General features: G+C 39.7%; 1 protein-coding gene across 9 annotated transcripts in view; it reads left to right on the top strand.

The window, feature by feature from the left end:
• FRYL (FRY like transcription coactivator) overlaps positions 1-15,074 on the top strand; it is a 146,581-nt gene that overhangs the window by 69,325 nt on the left and 62,182 nt on the right. For 7 of the 9 annotated variants that reach the window (XM_081924280.1, XM_081924279.1, XM_081924275.1 and 4 more), the window contains 11 exons: positions 694-862; positions 1,917-2,009; positions 3,446-3,544; positions 4,029-4,130; positions 7,119-7,163; positions 10,863-10,966; positions 11,101-11,209; positions 12,206-12,292; positions 12,859-13,030; positions 14,335-14,467; positions 14,756-14,863. In XM_081924280.1, the coding sequence (XP_081780406.1) occupies positions 694-862; positions 1,917-2,009; positions 3,446-3,544; positions 4,029-4,130; positions 7,119-7,163; positions 10,863-10,966; positions 11,101-11,209; positions 12,206-12,292; positions 12,859-13,030; positions 14,335-14,467; positions 14,756-14,863 (1,221 nt within the window). The remainder of the gene's footprint in view (positions 1-693; positions 863-1,916; positions 2,010-3,445; positions 3,545-4,028; positions 4,131-7,118; positions 7,164-10,862; positions 10,967-11,100; positions 11,210-12,205; positions 12,293-12,858; positions 13,031-14,334; positions 14,468-14,755; positions 14,864-15,074) is intronic. The other 2 variants (XM_081924276.1, XM_081924278.1) reach the window with 1 other exon arrangement.

Below are 15,074 nucleotides of genomic sequence, written 5' to 3'. Positions count from 1 at the left end.
ATTTTGAATAGAAAACATGTTTTTTTAAAACAGATGGCAGTATTAAAGGTGCAAACGAGTTCCTAGAACACTTGAAAAGTAACCCTGGTTCACGTATCACTTGAAACTATCATTCAAAAGTGCACACTGCTCAGCTATGTTGCTCCTGCCTTTCCACTTCCTGCTTCAGCATGCTGAGAGGAAATAGGGCAAAGGCCAACTTGCCATTACAGATGAATCGGTGCTTGTGCTTTGTTTCTCTCCGAACAAACCACATTGGTAAATCAAGATTTGTTCTTTGTTTACCACTGTGGTTTGTTAGGAGAGAAACGAACCACAAGTTCTGGATTGCCCATGAAGGCAGCCCATCCTCCAGCTTGTTTTCCCCATGACACACTGAAAAGAAGGAGTGGGGTGGCACTAAGCACATTCTTTTGAGCAGCATAGAGTAGCACTCAGATTGTTCACAGTGAACCATGGTTTCATTCAATGTATGGTTTAGTGTGATCTGAGAACTGAACCACAGTAGAATGGTAGGGAAAGGACAGCTGTTGAGGAGCAGTCCCAAACTCTTTCCCAGATTGTCCAAAAGGCCCATGGCTACCCAGCTTTTTAATGGCAGAGCATAATACATATGGACCAGAAAATCTGTTTTAAATATAAATAATCTAAAGAATATTGAACAGCCTTTGTGTCTGCCTTTCCACGATCTAGGTTTCAAGCTGTCAGAAAGAAGTTTGTCACAGAATTAAAGGAACTGCGACAAAAGGAACAGAGTCCTCATGTGGTACAAAGTATCATCAGCTTAATTATGGGGATGAAGTTTTTCAGAGTAAAAATGTATCCTGTAGAAGATTTTGAAGCATCGTTTCAGTTCATGCAGGTAAATTATCTTATTTTATTTTACTTCTTTCGTGCCCTCAGTGTGAACAGCACTTAACAGAGCACAAGGGCAAAGGTCTCTGCCCCCTGAGGAACTTACTATCTGAAATTAGACACAGGAGATATTGAAGTGGAAGAGAGAAGTGGAAGAATATTTAACATGAGTCAGTTGATTAGCGTGTGGTGCTGATAATGTCAAGGTTTCAGGTTCGATCCCCATATGGGACAGCTGCATATTCCTGCATTGCAGGGGGTTGGACTGGATGATCCTCTACAGCAGGGGTCAGCAAACTTTTTCAGCAGGGGGCCGCTTGGGGGGGGCGGACTGCTTTTTTGGGGAGGGGGATGAACGAATTCCTATGCCCCACAAATAACCCAGAGATGCATTTTAAATAAAAGCACACATTCTACTCATGTAAAAATACGCTGATTCCCAAACCGTCCATGGGCCGGATTGAGAAGGCGTTTGGGCCAGATCTGGCTCCCGGGCCTTAGTTTGCCTGCCCATGGTCTATGATTTTATGTGATTGTTTCAATAGCATGTGCTTAGCTACAGGCTTTATAACTAGGATGCTGAGCTAATGACTTCCCAAAAAGCAGGTTTTGAGGAGGGATTTGAAGAAAGAGAGGCAGAAAAAGAATCCTTTAAACAGGGAGGCAATTCCAAGCATATAGGCCCTCAAAGGAGAAAGGGTAGAGTTTTTTTGGGGGGGGGAGACCTTTGGATGCTGGGGGTGGTGAAATTTGAGGATTGAAGGTCATGGACAGGATTCCTTCGTAGTCTTGTAAAACATTAGGGATTGATCCTTTGACATTTTACATTTAAGGCATGTCCTGTATTGCTGAGCCATGCACCTTCCCATAAAACAGCATGGAGAAGCTGCTGCTCCTAATGGTTCCGTGTCAGAGCTTTATTGGGCTCAATTGATTTGCAGCTAATGCATACTAAATGTTGGCACTGCATAGCCACATTTGGTTTTAAAAGGCCAGTGTTTGGATTTCTCATATATGAACATGGGAAGCTCTTCATAACCAGTCAACTTATTTTCTTACAGGAATGTGCACAGTACTTCTTGGAAGTAAAAGACAAAGACATTAAGCACTCACTGGCTGGTTTGTTTGTAGAAATACTCATTCCTGTTGCTGCTGTAAGTAGATTTCATTCTTCCACAGAAGTGTGTGTGTGTGTTTGTGTGTAAGCACGTGCACACATGTTTTCTTCCCCCATTTGACTGTGTTGCTTAGACAAAGATCTGGTTCGTGTGTAATAACAGTAAGCCAAAATATGGCTTAGCATGAATGCGCAATCATGAGAGTTTCTGGAAAGGAGATTGCAGCTAATGTGCTTCTACGTCTGCCACCCCTTGCGCTGCGCTGCTGTGAACTAAGCCATGGTTAGGCTTAGCATGTCATCTGAACCTAGGCTCATGGTTTGTCTTCTGTAGGCAAACTACAAACTGTAAACCTTGGTTTACAAGTTTTGTTTACAGCTCATGGTGTATCTAAAGCAATATAAGCCACAAGCATAGGTTCAGACAACTCACTAAGCCAAATCATGACATAGCGCAGCAGAAGGAGAAGCAAAATGGCCACGATAGTCTCTCCAGGAGGCTTCCCGCTCACAGATTCACACTAACCCATAGTTTAACTTAGTGTTACATGTGAACCAGCTCTGTTCCCCATGACATACCAGTGATTATTGTGGGTCTGTTCACGCCTGCAGGTGTATTCTTTAAAGTATGGTGGGAATTAATCCAAAGTTAGTTGCTTCTGTTGTATCAAAACCTCCATTAAACCTGTAAACAAAAGAAGACCAAAGCATTACCTCTCTTACAACTTTGGTGAAATAAATAATATTTTTTCCTTTTTCCTTTTTTGATGAATCTAAATGAAAGCAAAATCATTTTTACAAAACTGTACATATTTTAAAAATCTTTGTTTTCAGCTTTGTTTTTTATTATTATGAACAGAACTCTGTTCATTCAGGATCTTCAAAAAAAATATTGTTTGTTTATGTATGTGGATGCATTCAAATTTCAACCAACTAAAAGATCTTGATAGCTTTATTATAAATGCAGCTGCCTCTTTAGAGATTGCATACTAAGACTAACTTGAACCTAGTGAGAGTCTTGGCCATGTGTGGTGCCATACCATGGGGATAAAGTAGGAACTGATCCAAGCTGTAGCATATATCATTATTTCTAGGTATCAGCCAGGTGTGTCAGGGAGATCGAGCACTTAAAAAATGCAGTACAACTTTGATAAGATCCCTTTCTCCTCCTGGTCCTGATTAGTGGATTGGAATGAAGCATACAAGAGCCTGTGATTCAGAATCACTTTTCTCCATTGATAGGGTTGTATTATTTTTAAACCTAATTACATGTAAATGTTCATTGCTTGACTAACTTTATTGCTGCATGATTTATTGCACATTCATTTCATATGAGCTACAAGACTTAAATGAAATCTGTAAGGTGATTTAAAATGGTTATTTCTCAGAGCCTTTTATCATGTTGTGAATTTCAGTGTCTTTGTTTCCTTTTCTAAAGAGTTCTTTCTGATCTATTTCTTTATTTGACATTAGGCTGTTAAAAATGAAGTGAATGTGCCATGTCTGAAAAACTTTGTGGAAATGCTTTACCAGACTACCTTTGACCTGAGCTCAAGAAAGAAGCATTCATTGGTATTTGAAAATGTTTATGTTTTGAGTATTTGTCCAGAACTCATGCATGCAATTTAACAAAGTAGCATAGAATCATAGAATTGTAGCCTTGGATGGGACTCTGAGGGTGTTATAGTCCAGCTTCCTGCAATGCAGGAATCTCAACGTGCAGCCCCCATTCAATTTGAAACCCTACTGAGCCCCACTTAGCTTTGCAAATGTGCTAGCAGTTTTAATGCAGCACCACTAGGAGGTTAGTAGTCACACAGATATCAGGAATGGCCAGCGACATAGGACTCAGAAGTTGAATGACTGAGAAGTAGAGCAGTAAGCTGTAGTCTATTTGATTTGAGGATTGTTTGATTTATTCCCCCTCCCCAAGTTTAGTGAAACAGCTTTTTAAACCGCAGAATTCCGTAACTCCGTATGGAAATCTTTCAATTATTCTCTTAGGTACTGTAATTCTGAAAGATAAATTTGACAAGTTCTTTTCCTCCTCAAACAGGCTTTGTATCCACTGATCACCTGCTTGTTGTGTGTCAGTCAGAAGCAGTTTTTTTTAAATAATTGGCATATCTTCCTGCAGAACTGTTTGTCCCATTTAAAGGTAAGGACAATTCTCTTAATATTTATGAATGTCTGTGTGTGAGTGCAGCAGACCTCCACCCATGCAGCAGAACCTTTTGCAGCAATAAAATACAATTGGTAAATAACTTTATGACACTTCCCCTTTATCGTCATGTTTAGCAAAATGAATGAAATCTGCATAATTTCAGTCCTGATTCTCTGTGATTTTATTTCCCGCTTTATCAATAACTGCGTATTTCCTTGATATAATATCTTTACCTGCGAGTTCATTATATAATAGAAATTTAAAATCTGTCAGATTCCTCCTAATCTCATGCCTTTGAATCATAATCATGAGTTGTATCTGTTGAAACCCATTGACTAACTTAAACCCATTGATTTCACTGGGTCTGCTTTGAGTATCACTTAGTTGGATACAACAACATACTCCTAGCTTTGTAAATATCAATGTTAGATAAAAATTCCAGAAATTTTTATTTACTCTGATCAAATGTCAAAAAGCTACACGCATTAATTTTGAGATACGTTACTTTCCACCCAGTAAAATTACTTATTCCATAAAATCAGAGTAAACTTGAAGAGATTCAGGTGAAATTTCTGGGATAAAGATCCAGATATTTAGACCAAATTTTAACAATACTTGATACTGTTTTGCTTATCTTCTTCTTGTTTTTAAAATACAATATTTTCAAGAAAAATCACATTCCTTCTTGCTCTACATCATGTCTTTCCTTCCATTATTTCTTCCACCAATGCACAACTCTTATGTTGGTGCCTGCAATCCCTCTAACCTCAGTTTCTGCATTTTATTAAGGCCAATTCTTTGGTGATTAAGAGGTGATTAAAAATGTTTGACTCTTACTGAGTAAGTTCTGTGGAATGGGAATCATTAAAGCCAGGAAGATGAAAATAAATTTTGGGAGGACTTTCATTTTAATTACTGAAATTCTACCAAACCAAGAAACTATATTTGTTCCAATGTGGTGAATTTTTCCATCGGCTTAATTTGATTAGTCTAAATAACGTATGCACTGAGATCCTAGCTATTTGCAAGTTAACTATTAAAGGTACACCAAGGCCCAGCCCAACTTAAATTGCTCAGGCAACAAACCATTCATGACCAATTTATTATGCTCATGATCTTGGGGCCTTCTTGAGTGCTCCATGAGGCATGAATATCTGTCACTAGAGGGGGATATCGCTCTGTGCATGCATCAAAGTGCACTTTATGTTCACCCATCTAAGACAACAAGGGAGAGCATTCTACATGAAGAAACACACTAGCACCAGAGACTAGAATGGTTATGTATAAGATGGTTCTCCAGCATAATCTTGCCTTCCTACATGGTTTCTATATCACTTTGTTATAGAGAATGGTGTGGGTTCAGTCATATGGGCATAGTAAACATGCCATTTCCATACTGTTAGGGTATGGTCCAAAGACTTGCTTACGGTGAAATTGGCCATAGTTGACCACTTTTGAGTCATGCTTATTTCAATGGAAGAGCTGAAAACATGTTTTCCCTGTTACTGAATTCAAAGGACTTCACAGGGAATATATATTTTCATTCCTTTGATAAAATGGATTTAACAAGAATTTTATGTTGTATACAGGCAAAATATTTAATGAATTTCTGCTGGTGATAGGTTGATATTAACAACTGGAGTCTTGTATTTCATCTTGTTATAAGTGTTTCTTGCATCTGCCTGTGCGAAAACTTCAGAATTGTACCTGTTTTAAACTACATAAATAATGGTGAAACATGCAAAATCTAGCAGCTAGGTGTTTTACTGTAGGATCATCTCCACATATAATTTTATATCGTGTCAAGGTTTTGTCTATTTCCTTTACACATTTGCAGCTATTTTGCAATGTCTACTTTTTGTTTGTCTCTGTCTACTTGCTATTGAAGCTTTCTCTGTGTAGCATATAGAGGAGGGATGCTGGTATCTCTCACTTCTTTTATTTAGAAAAACCCTTATTGCTGGCAATGGATGCATAAAATTTCTGTTGTTAGGGACTTTAATTAGAACTCATAAAGCATGCGTTTGATACTTTAACATAGTTTTGTTGACCCTTAACAACACAACATTTTATTATGGGGCTCTGTTCAACAGAAATGGCACATAGCATTTACAGTACTAACTGTATATGAGGATTTCATCTCAGATGTCAAACTTTCAGACTAGAATTTACAACAATATTCCTGCTGTATATTGAGATTTTGATCTCTCTCTTTTTTTAAGTTGGCAAATGCCTAGAACAATTGATTTGAATTTCTTCCACTTTCAGAAATAATTTGAAAATATAAGGCAGGTTTTTATTTATGTTTTTAAAAAACATATAGTGGTCCTTGGCGCCCTGGCTAATGGCAGAGACTAGAGTATATCTTCCTTTGGTTCTGAAGCCCTAGGGTAACTGGCAGCTGGTGCAGTGTTCTTCCTAGAAGGAGGAGTGAAGCAAATGGTCTGTAGCTCCTTTGGATCATGAATGAAGCTAGGTTGGTCATCCCTTTGGCTTGATGTTCTTCCTGGAAGGCAGGAGTGGAGCCTTCAAATTGCCATGGCCACCTGACTAGTGGCAGAGACCAGAGTACGCTTGCCTTCAATTCTGCAGTCCGAGCTAATGAGCATAAGGCTGGGACGGAATGGCATCAGTGTCTTCCTGGTGGCAGTGGTGCTGCCACTTACAGGGTGAGAGCAGGTACCTTTGGGTTGGAGGTGGCAACCTCACTACCCTCCTACTCCACCCTATCTCTGTTCTAGTGAGCAACACCATTGCCACTAGGAGGAGGAGGAGGAGGAAGATGTTCTCCATCCCACACCACTACCGCAGGTAGCTGGCAGTGGTGTCTTATCTGCAAAAAGAAAAGTGTTTCTGCTGAATAGAGCCCCCGTAAGCAGCTTTCTGTTTGTGCTTTTTATTATTTTATTTTTTCATCTAACATGCATGTGCTTCCCGTTCTCATGTTTGTTATGTTTTGCTGTCTTGCATTGCTTTATTTAGATGCCATCTAACAACAGTATCAGAAAACAAATAGAAACTCTCCAGGTAAGTTAATATGTTGTATTAGCAAAGTAAGAAATAGCTTTGTCTGACTTATTTGGGGGGGTTGATTGTTGCATTGTATGTCCTCTTTGGTTGTATGCAAACTGCAATCACAGTGTGAAGAAGCAACTGCAGAAATAGTAGTTAATCTTTGAAAGGAAAATCAGGAGTAATTTAGTTTCAGTGGATAGAAGAAACAGCTGCACACGTGGTATAGTTTAATGCTAATTACATTCCTGTTGCACTTGTTAAAAATGCTTCATGTATGTGAGTGCACAAAGAAATATGTTTTCTCCGGTGGAGGGGAGGGAGAGCTATGGCTTTCATACCACATTCTCCCTTTCTCCTCTCCTTGTCAATATGAAAACATGTAGACCATGCTAGGCGCATTGTAAGAATGAGGAGGTACGTGCATGATTTTTCATATCTGCATCCTCTGTTCCAGATATGGCACCCTGTGGCTCTCCAGATGCTCTTGGATTACACCTGCCGTTATATTTGACCACTGGCCATGCTGGCTAGTACTGATGGGAGTTGAGGTCCATCAACCTTTGGAGATCCACAGGTTCCCAATCTCTGCTCTATTCATCCCTGTGCTTTGGATTGAACTGAGCATTTTATGATGCCGAGGTCCCCGATTCAGTGTGTAGCTTGTAAGTATAACGGAAAACCACCACCATTCATTATACGTAGTTGACTTGGATCAATTGCAGGGGAGTGAAGCAAAGCATGTTTACATTAATCAAGAAAGAAGACTACGTAACTTTATTTGTGGATCTGCTCTGAGCTTATTGAAAATGTTTGAAAGACACCAGTGGGAGAATGGTACTGAGGATTTAACCAATATTGGCTTCCTTTTAATCTCTATTTCTTGGAATGCTGTTGTTTGCAGTGACTGAGTTTCGTTTCTAAAGGAAGAGTGGTTGCCCTTTGTCAAGGGCCACATTCTCTCAGGGATAATCCATCTGCTGCATGCCAGCAGTAGGTGGGGCCAGAGATGCCCCCACATCATCACTGCTTTCTCTCTCTCTCTCTCTCTCTCTCTCTCTCTCTCTCTCTCTCTCTCTCTCTCTCTCCCTCCCTCTCTCTCTCTCTCTCTCTCTCTCTCTCTCTCACACACACACACACACACACACACAATTCATTTATTCTTCATTCATTTTCTTCCTGCCACACATCAGTTTATCCATTCACATACACAAGCACACACCCCATTCATCCATCATCTGTTCTGTCTCTTACATACACCCCATCCATTCTGATTCTCTTCCATTCTACATGTACGTGCACATAAAAAACAAGACACAAATGTCTCACAGTAATCCATTCATTCTCTCTCACACGCCCTTCACCCATTCTCACAGGCATGAACACACACTCCATTCATCAATAATGTATTTGTTATCTCATTTCAAGTTTTAATGTTAAAGAGTGAACTAATGTGGAAACTAAGTAGGTACAACTTAGGACTAGATATTGTACAATTCTTCCCTGTAGTACATAGTGGAGCAGAACCTGCTGGGATTAAGTGAATCATGGAGTCAGTTGCTTTACACGTGCCTTGTTGGCTGGTGTCTCCCAAAGAGAAATAATGCTAAGTAGGCAGATTTCTTAATCTGCTCAGGAGTTAAATACATTGCTAGAGCAGCAGGAGCTTGGAGCTTGCTTGTTGTTGCCCACATCAGGTGCTGAGGCTTCTGATAGCTCCCACTCTCTACCTGAAGCCTTGCAGACGACATTAGAAAGCTAGCAGCTTGCTAAGCTATTGAGCATTCAGATCTCCTCCTTTCCCCCCCTAAACTGATAAGGTCTTTTCTGCTCTGCAGTGAATGACTGCCCATGGATTTTTATGAAGTAAGAAAAATTAATACTCTTCTTCTTGAACATGTTAAGTGATGTACCTGATGGATTGCTATTCTGAATGATTCTTCTAGAAGAGGGATAATAGCTTATGTTTTTGAGAGAAGCCTAACCAGAATGAAAATGTGTTAGCACTGGCTTCATTGTGTTCCAGGAGCTTGTCCCTCCTAAGGAAAAACATGAAAAAGGGAGAACTGTCAACTATTCTGTGTTGGCAGAACACTGGGGGACCTTAGCTGTTTTCATTTAATTTTGCAAACAAAGAGTTATTTCTTCACACACACACCCAAATATTTGCTAAAATATTTACCTACATTTTCACTATTTACTCTTTGGTGATAAATGCCTTATTTTGGTGAGTGTCTTTGTCAGAGAGAGGTTCATCAGACTGAAGTGAGCTGAAAATGGAGAAAAGTAACCTCTGATTAATTGGCCCCCCAATCCACCCCCCAATGCATTAGTATGTATGTAACTATAATTGTCCAATGCATAATTGTCCAAACTATAATTGTCCAATTGTCCCCAATGCATTAGTATGTATGTAACTATAATTGTAACTATAATTGTCCAAACTAGGGTAGCTATACTTAAAATTTCAGTGCAGCTGAAGTTGGAGTTAACTCCTCTGGTTGATTTCAGTGATACCTAAGTTCAGCTAACATAGTTTGGGTCCATCTAATGCTTCTTAACTCTGGTATGTGCAGGTGGGTGATCAGAGCAAGCAAATAACGACAAGAAATGGTGAACAAGGAATGTGTGATTTAAACATACCAGGGCTTTGCACAACAAAGTCAGCATTGAGAACTAGTGAGGTTGTCTCAGTGTGAATGTGATACGTATGTAGAATAATTCTAACCAAAGGACTTCCACCAAAGAAATGGCTGCTAAATTACAACTGTTATGTGAAACCGGGTCCCCTACAGCTCTCCATAACAGGCTTCCTGGCCAAGAGCTTCCCACCTTCTAAAATGTCCTTTGTGTGTCAGAACTCTATAGTATCATTTCCAATAAGAAGTAGCTTATTGGTGAGCGAGTGAAAGGGAGCCCTGTGGAGTTAAGAGTACAGGGAGCAAGGGAGGTAAGAATTGTAAGACACTCCTTCACTGGCTCAGAACAACTAAACTGTTCCTGTGATTGTTTCCTTAAATGTAAGTCCCATTCAGTTTTGGGACTTAATCTCAAGTGTGCTTGCACCCTAAGGCTACAATTCTATGCACACATACTTGGGAGTAATTTTCATAGAACCTATTAACCAGGACCAGACTGAAAGCAGTTGTGTTGTGGAAGGAACAGCCAGCTTTTATTCTTTGCAAAAGAGAGGGGAAGAGGAATGTTTCTGCTTCCAATGCACGTGGCACTTCCACTCCGGCTACAACATAGCCCCCATGCACCTGAAAGTAGAAGAGACCAAGACAGTCTTACTGGAGGGAAATGGGGAGTGGGTGCTTCAGCCAGCTCAGAATACCACTCCTGCCTTCCTAGAACCTGCACTCAGATTCTACTAGTACAGTTTTCATGGGATGGGGTGGAGAAAGTGCTCTGGCTCTTGCTCTTGCTCGCTGAGTGTTGTAGAAAGGCAGGCCTGTGATTATCCTTCTGCTTTGCATCAGTGCTTATGTCACATCGTCATTTCCTAGAAGCCCTGTGTGGCAGCCGGTGCATCATACATATGCTGTTTGTGGTAAGGGCTCTTGGTCACAAATGTATTACAGCATAGATTTCCAATAATGAAATGTAATCTATTTAAATTAGTGTTTTAATAGTGTTTTTAAAATATCAATTTGAAATGAAGTCCTATACATAACATAATATTTCTCTTTTTTAAATTATTTTTTTTAACAGAATAAAGATCCCAAAATGTCTCGAGTTGCACTGGAATCGCTGTATAGATTATTATGGGTTTATGTTATTAGAATAAAATGTGAAAGCAACACTGTGACACAAAGGTAAGCGGTTTGGTTCAGTATATTTGAAACCTTTGTAACTTTTTTTCTTCAAATTGAAAAGTACCGTGACTATTTTATGATAATACTCTTGCTGGGTTTTCTCAATGCGGCTCTCTCAATTGTTTCCTCTGCAGCCGCCTCATGAGCATTGTATCGGCACTTTTCCCAAAAGGCTCTCGCAGTGTGGTCCCTCGAGACACACCTCTGAACATATTTGTAAAAATTATTCAATTCATTGCTCAGGTGAGCCTTTCTGCAGTTTGTTTCAATGCATAATAACACTCCTATTTTTAAATTTGCCGCCTTTCCATATTACCTACCAAGGAACCTGCTGCAGGTTCAGAGAACTTACAAACATGTTATAGAACGCACATTTGCTTTATGTGGGTCTGTTAGGCATTATTAAGCTGAAAAGGAAGCCTAGAACACACTCAGTGCTCCCCTTTTTTCATGTAACAGGGATAGTCAATGGTGATAGGCAAGCTGTCTTTGAGTGAAGCCTGTCTGCCGCCACTGCTATCTTCATTGAGGAACCCATAATAAGCCTCTGAGAAACCCCATGGTTCCACAGAGTACAATTTGAAAACCACTGCTCTAGCCACTGCAGTCTGCTGTTGCTTTTTGACAAGAACAAGAGCAAAAGCCTTTCTTTGAGAGCCAGTGTGGTGTAGTGGTTAAGAGAGGTGGACTCGTAATCTGGTGAACCGGGTTCGCGTCTCCACTCCTCCACATGCAGCTGCTGGGTGACCTTGGGCCAGTCACACTTCTCAGAAGTCTCTCAGCCCCACTCACCTCACAGAGTGTTTGTTGTGGGGGAGGAAGGGAAAGGAGAATGTTATCCGCTTTGAGACTCCTTCGGGTAGTGATAAAGCGGGATATCAAATCCAAACTCTTCTTTTCTTCTTCTTTGCATAACTCTTATTTGCCAAAAGAGTTGGCAGGCTTGCAACGCGCACACACACACACACATCACAGTTTTGAATACATCACTAGAAACTCTTTTTTCCTGTAGTAGAGCATTTAAAAACAATCTACATTTGAAAAACTTACTGCTTTCAAATAATTTGCATTAAAATAAAAACAATACTGGTACACTGCATTATAGAGAATTCACTTAAGAATAGTAACTAGTTTTGAGCCAGTTATCCTAAAACACAAAGCTCTAACATTCACTTTATTGGCTTTGATTATGTGCTACAGTTTACGAAAAGTCTTACGAAGACATGCTTTTCTTCTTAGGAACGCTTGGATTTCGCAATGAAAGAAATCATTTTTGATCTTCTCAGTGTTGGGAAATCACCTAAAACCTTCACTATTAATCCAGAGGTAAAACAAAATTGGAGCTAAAAATAATTGTTGTGTTTTTAAGTTTGTTTGTAAGGCGGTCAATTTCATATGCAGTTCTGAAGCAGGTTCACAGCAGTGGGTTTCCTTAGAAATTCTAGAACTTTGCCAATGTTTTCAGACAGTTCAGATCTAGAATCTGTCTACAGTCTTTGTATTCTTGAGCATATATGCTCCTAATCCATGTAGGCAGGACTAGTTTGACTGCATCTTTGTCTGCCAGATGTTATTGGACTACAACCTCCATTATCCCCAACCATTGGCTATGCTGGCTGAGGTTCATGGGAGTTGTAGTCTTATCGGCCTCAGGAGGGCATCACATAGGCCACTCCTGGTTTGCTCAATAGAACCTTTGAGTTTTTATATCTTCTTTAGAATACATTATTTTGCAAAGGTTAGCAAACTTTTAATGGTCATTTAGTAAGATGTTTTGTGGAGATGTTTGGCCTGTTGAGCAGAAGGAGAGAAGAATATTCGTATTGTAAAATGTAACTGAACATGAGTTGCAATAGCATGCCTAGGTTGCTAATAAATGTTCCCTTCTGCAGAGAATGAATATAGGGCTCAGAGTCTTCCTTGTGATAGCAGACAGTTTACAACAGAAGGACGGCGAACCACCTATGCCAACTACAGGTGTTGTACTTCCCTCAGGAAACACCCTCCGGGTCAAGAAGATTTTTCTCAATAAAACTCTGACTGATGAAGAAGCAAAAGTTATAGGTTAGTCGGTGATGGTATTGAAGGGGAAGAATGGAATGTATAAGAATCATAATGGTACAAAAAAGCGCAGTGTTTTATTTCTTAACAAATCTAATAGTGCATTTTAAAATTAAATCAGCCTGTGGATCATATTTTTTATTACTGCAAGGGCCAGTAGAAGTGCATATCTCACATGATACGATAATATTTATTGTCATTGGCCCATACAGAACAACGAAATTGAAAAAAAATCTACATCAGACATTCAGAAACCAATAAGCCTGCTATCCCAGCCTGGTTAACCCTCTAAAAACTCTGATACCCCATAATTAAATACAATATACTCCCATATTCAATCCATAAAGCGTCATTGAAGAGCAGTGTACAAGTATAATTAATAGATAATAAAAAGTGGAAATATGAACCATCCATTCCTTTCTCTTGCTCAGAGCTTTCCAGTTTAAGAGCTAGAAACTTATCATACGCATCCATACCCATTCATTCTCTGACTGTCAGTCCTTAACGTAGCCAAAGCCAGAACCCCAACCAGATTAGGTTCTCAGTCAGGACAAAGAAGTGTGATTACCTCACTGGGAAACCCAGGAACTTGTAAATATAGGGCAAGGGAGAGATGGGGGCAAACCTGATGATCAGGTTTCTGCCAGAAACCCCCTCCCATAATGTGACATAACCCTGATGTATTTGTGATGTGTGCATGATGCTTCACTAAGTGTGTTCGAGGCTTCTTGCTGCTTCTTCCATGTGGTGGGTGGAAGTCCTGTTGCAAGAGTCTTTGGAATAAAGATCAGGCCTACAGCCTGCTGCTTTGCTCCTATATTCCTGGCTGGTGTCTTTGTCAATCCAAGTGAGCCCAAGGATTTTCCTATAAGTGTGTGTGCGTACACTGCATTTTTTATGCACATGTAGTTCTTAAAAAACACACTACAACTGCAAGAAAAATCTGAGATCCCTGAGAATAGGGAGTTTTATGGCTTCAAGTTGACCTTCAGGGCACAAAATTGTATCAGGAACATACCCCACCTAGTTGGAGGGACCTGTGTGGCATCCACAAGTTTTTGTTTGACTGCCAAGATATCTCTGTTCTAAAAGATTAGCCTGTCCCAAGGCTAATTTATTTCTCGTTGGAATGTCCTTTATCTTTAAAAAACACCTTACTTGAACTAAGCCTCAGTGGAATTCACCATCAAACGGTGGCTTCAGGATCAATGCAAAAATGAGTATCTAGTATGACTCAAAAAAGGTGAAAGTTAAACTAAAGTACACGGTTGAGGATCAAGCGCTGTTGAACTGTGTTCCCTCTTCAGGAATGTCAATATACTATCCTCAAGTAAGAAAAGCACTGGACAGTATCCTTAGACATCTAGACAAAGAAGTTGGAAGGCCAATGTGCATGACTAGTATTCAGATGTCTAACAAGGAACCGGAAGACATGATCACGTACGTAACAAATTAATCATGCTTATATCTGATTCATTGCAGTACTCCTTATTTCTGAAAGAGAGCTGATGCATGATCCTGCATTGTTAAGCATTGTTAGGCTCCACTGTAGTCAACAGGGCTTAGCAGTTCTAGAACTGCGCCTATAGAAATCAAGTTACAATCAAATGTCTATTACTTTATCATCAAAAATGTTTAAAATTGAATTCCTAATGCATGTATCTAATGTGCTAATGAGCTCTATGTCAACTCTCCTTTGATGGTTTTAAACCTGCTTTATTTTCACAGCGGTGAGAGAAAACCGAAAATTGATTTATTTAGAACTTGTATTGCTGCTATCCCAAGGCTAATTCCAGATGGCATGAGCAGAACTGACCTTATTGAACTGCTTGCAAGGTAGAGACTGAACCTTTAATGAGAAAACCCATTTACAGTATTAAAGATGAATTTCAGAAACTGTGGTTAAAATTATCAATGTATTATTTGAATGATTAATATTTTTGCAATAGGCCAGAATAGATTGATTATTTAACCTTTTGGGTGGTCTTCAAAGCTAGGCCTACACAGAGAAGGCCCATTGAAGTGAATGGACCTGACTGTTATTGAA

Source organism: Podarcis melisellensis, assembly GCF_964234715.1.
Source record: "Podarcis melisellensis genome assembly, chromosome: 9".
Lineage (NCBI taxonomy): Eukaryota > Metazoa > Chordata > Lepidosauria > Squamata > Lacertidae > Podarcis > Podarcis melisellensis.
The sequence above is the reverse complement of the archived record's forward strand: the minus strand, read 5'-3'. Positions and strand labels throughout refer to the sequence as shown.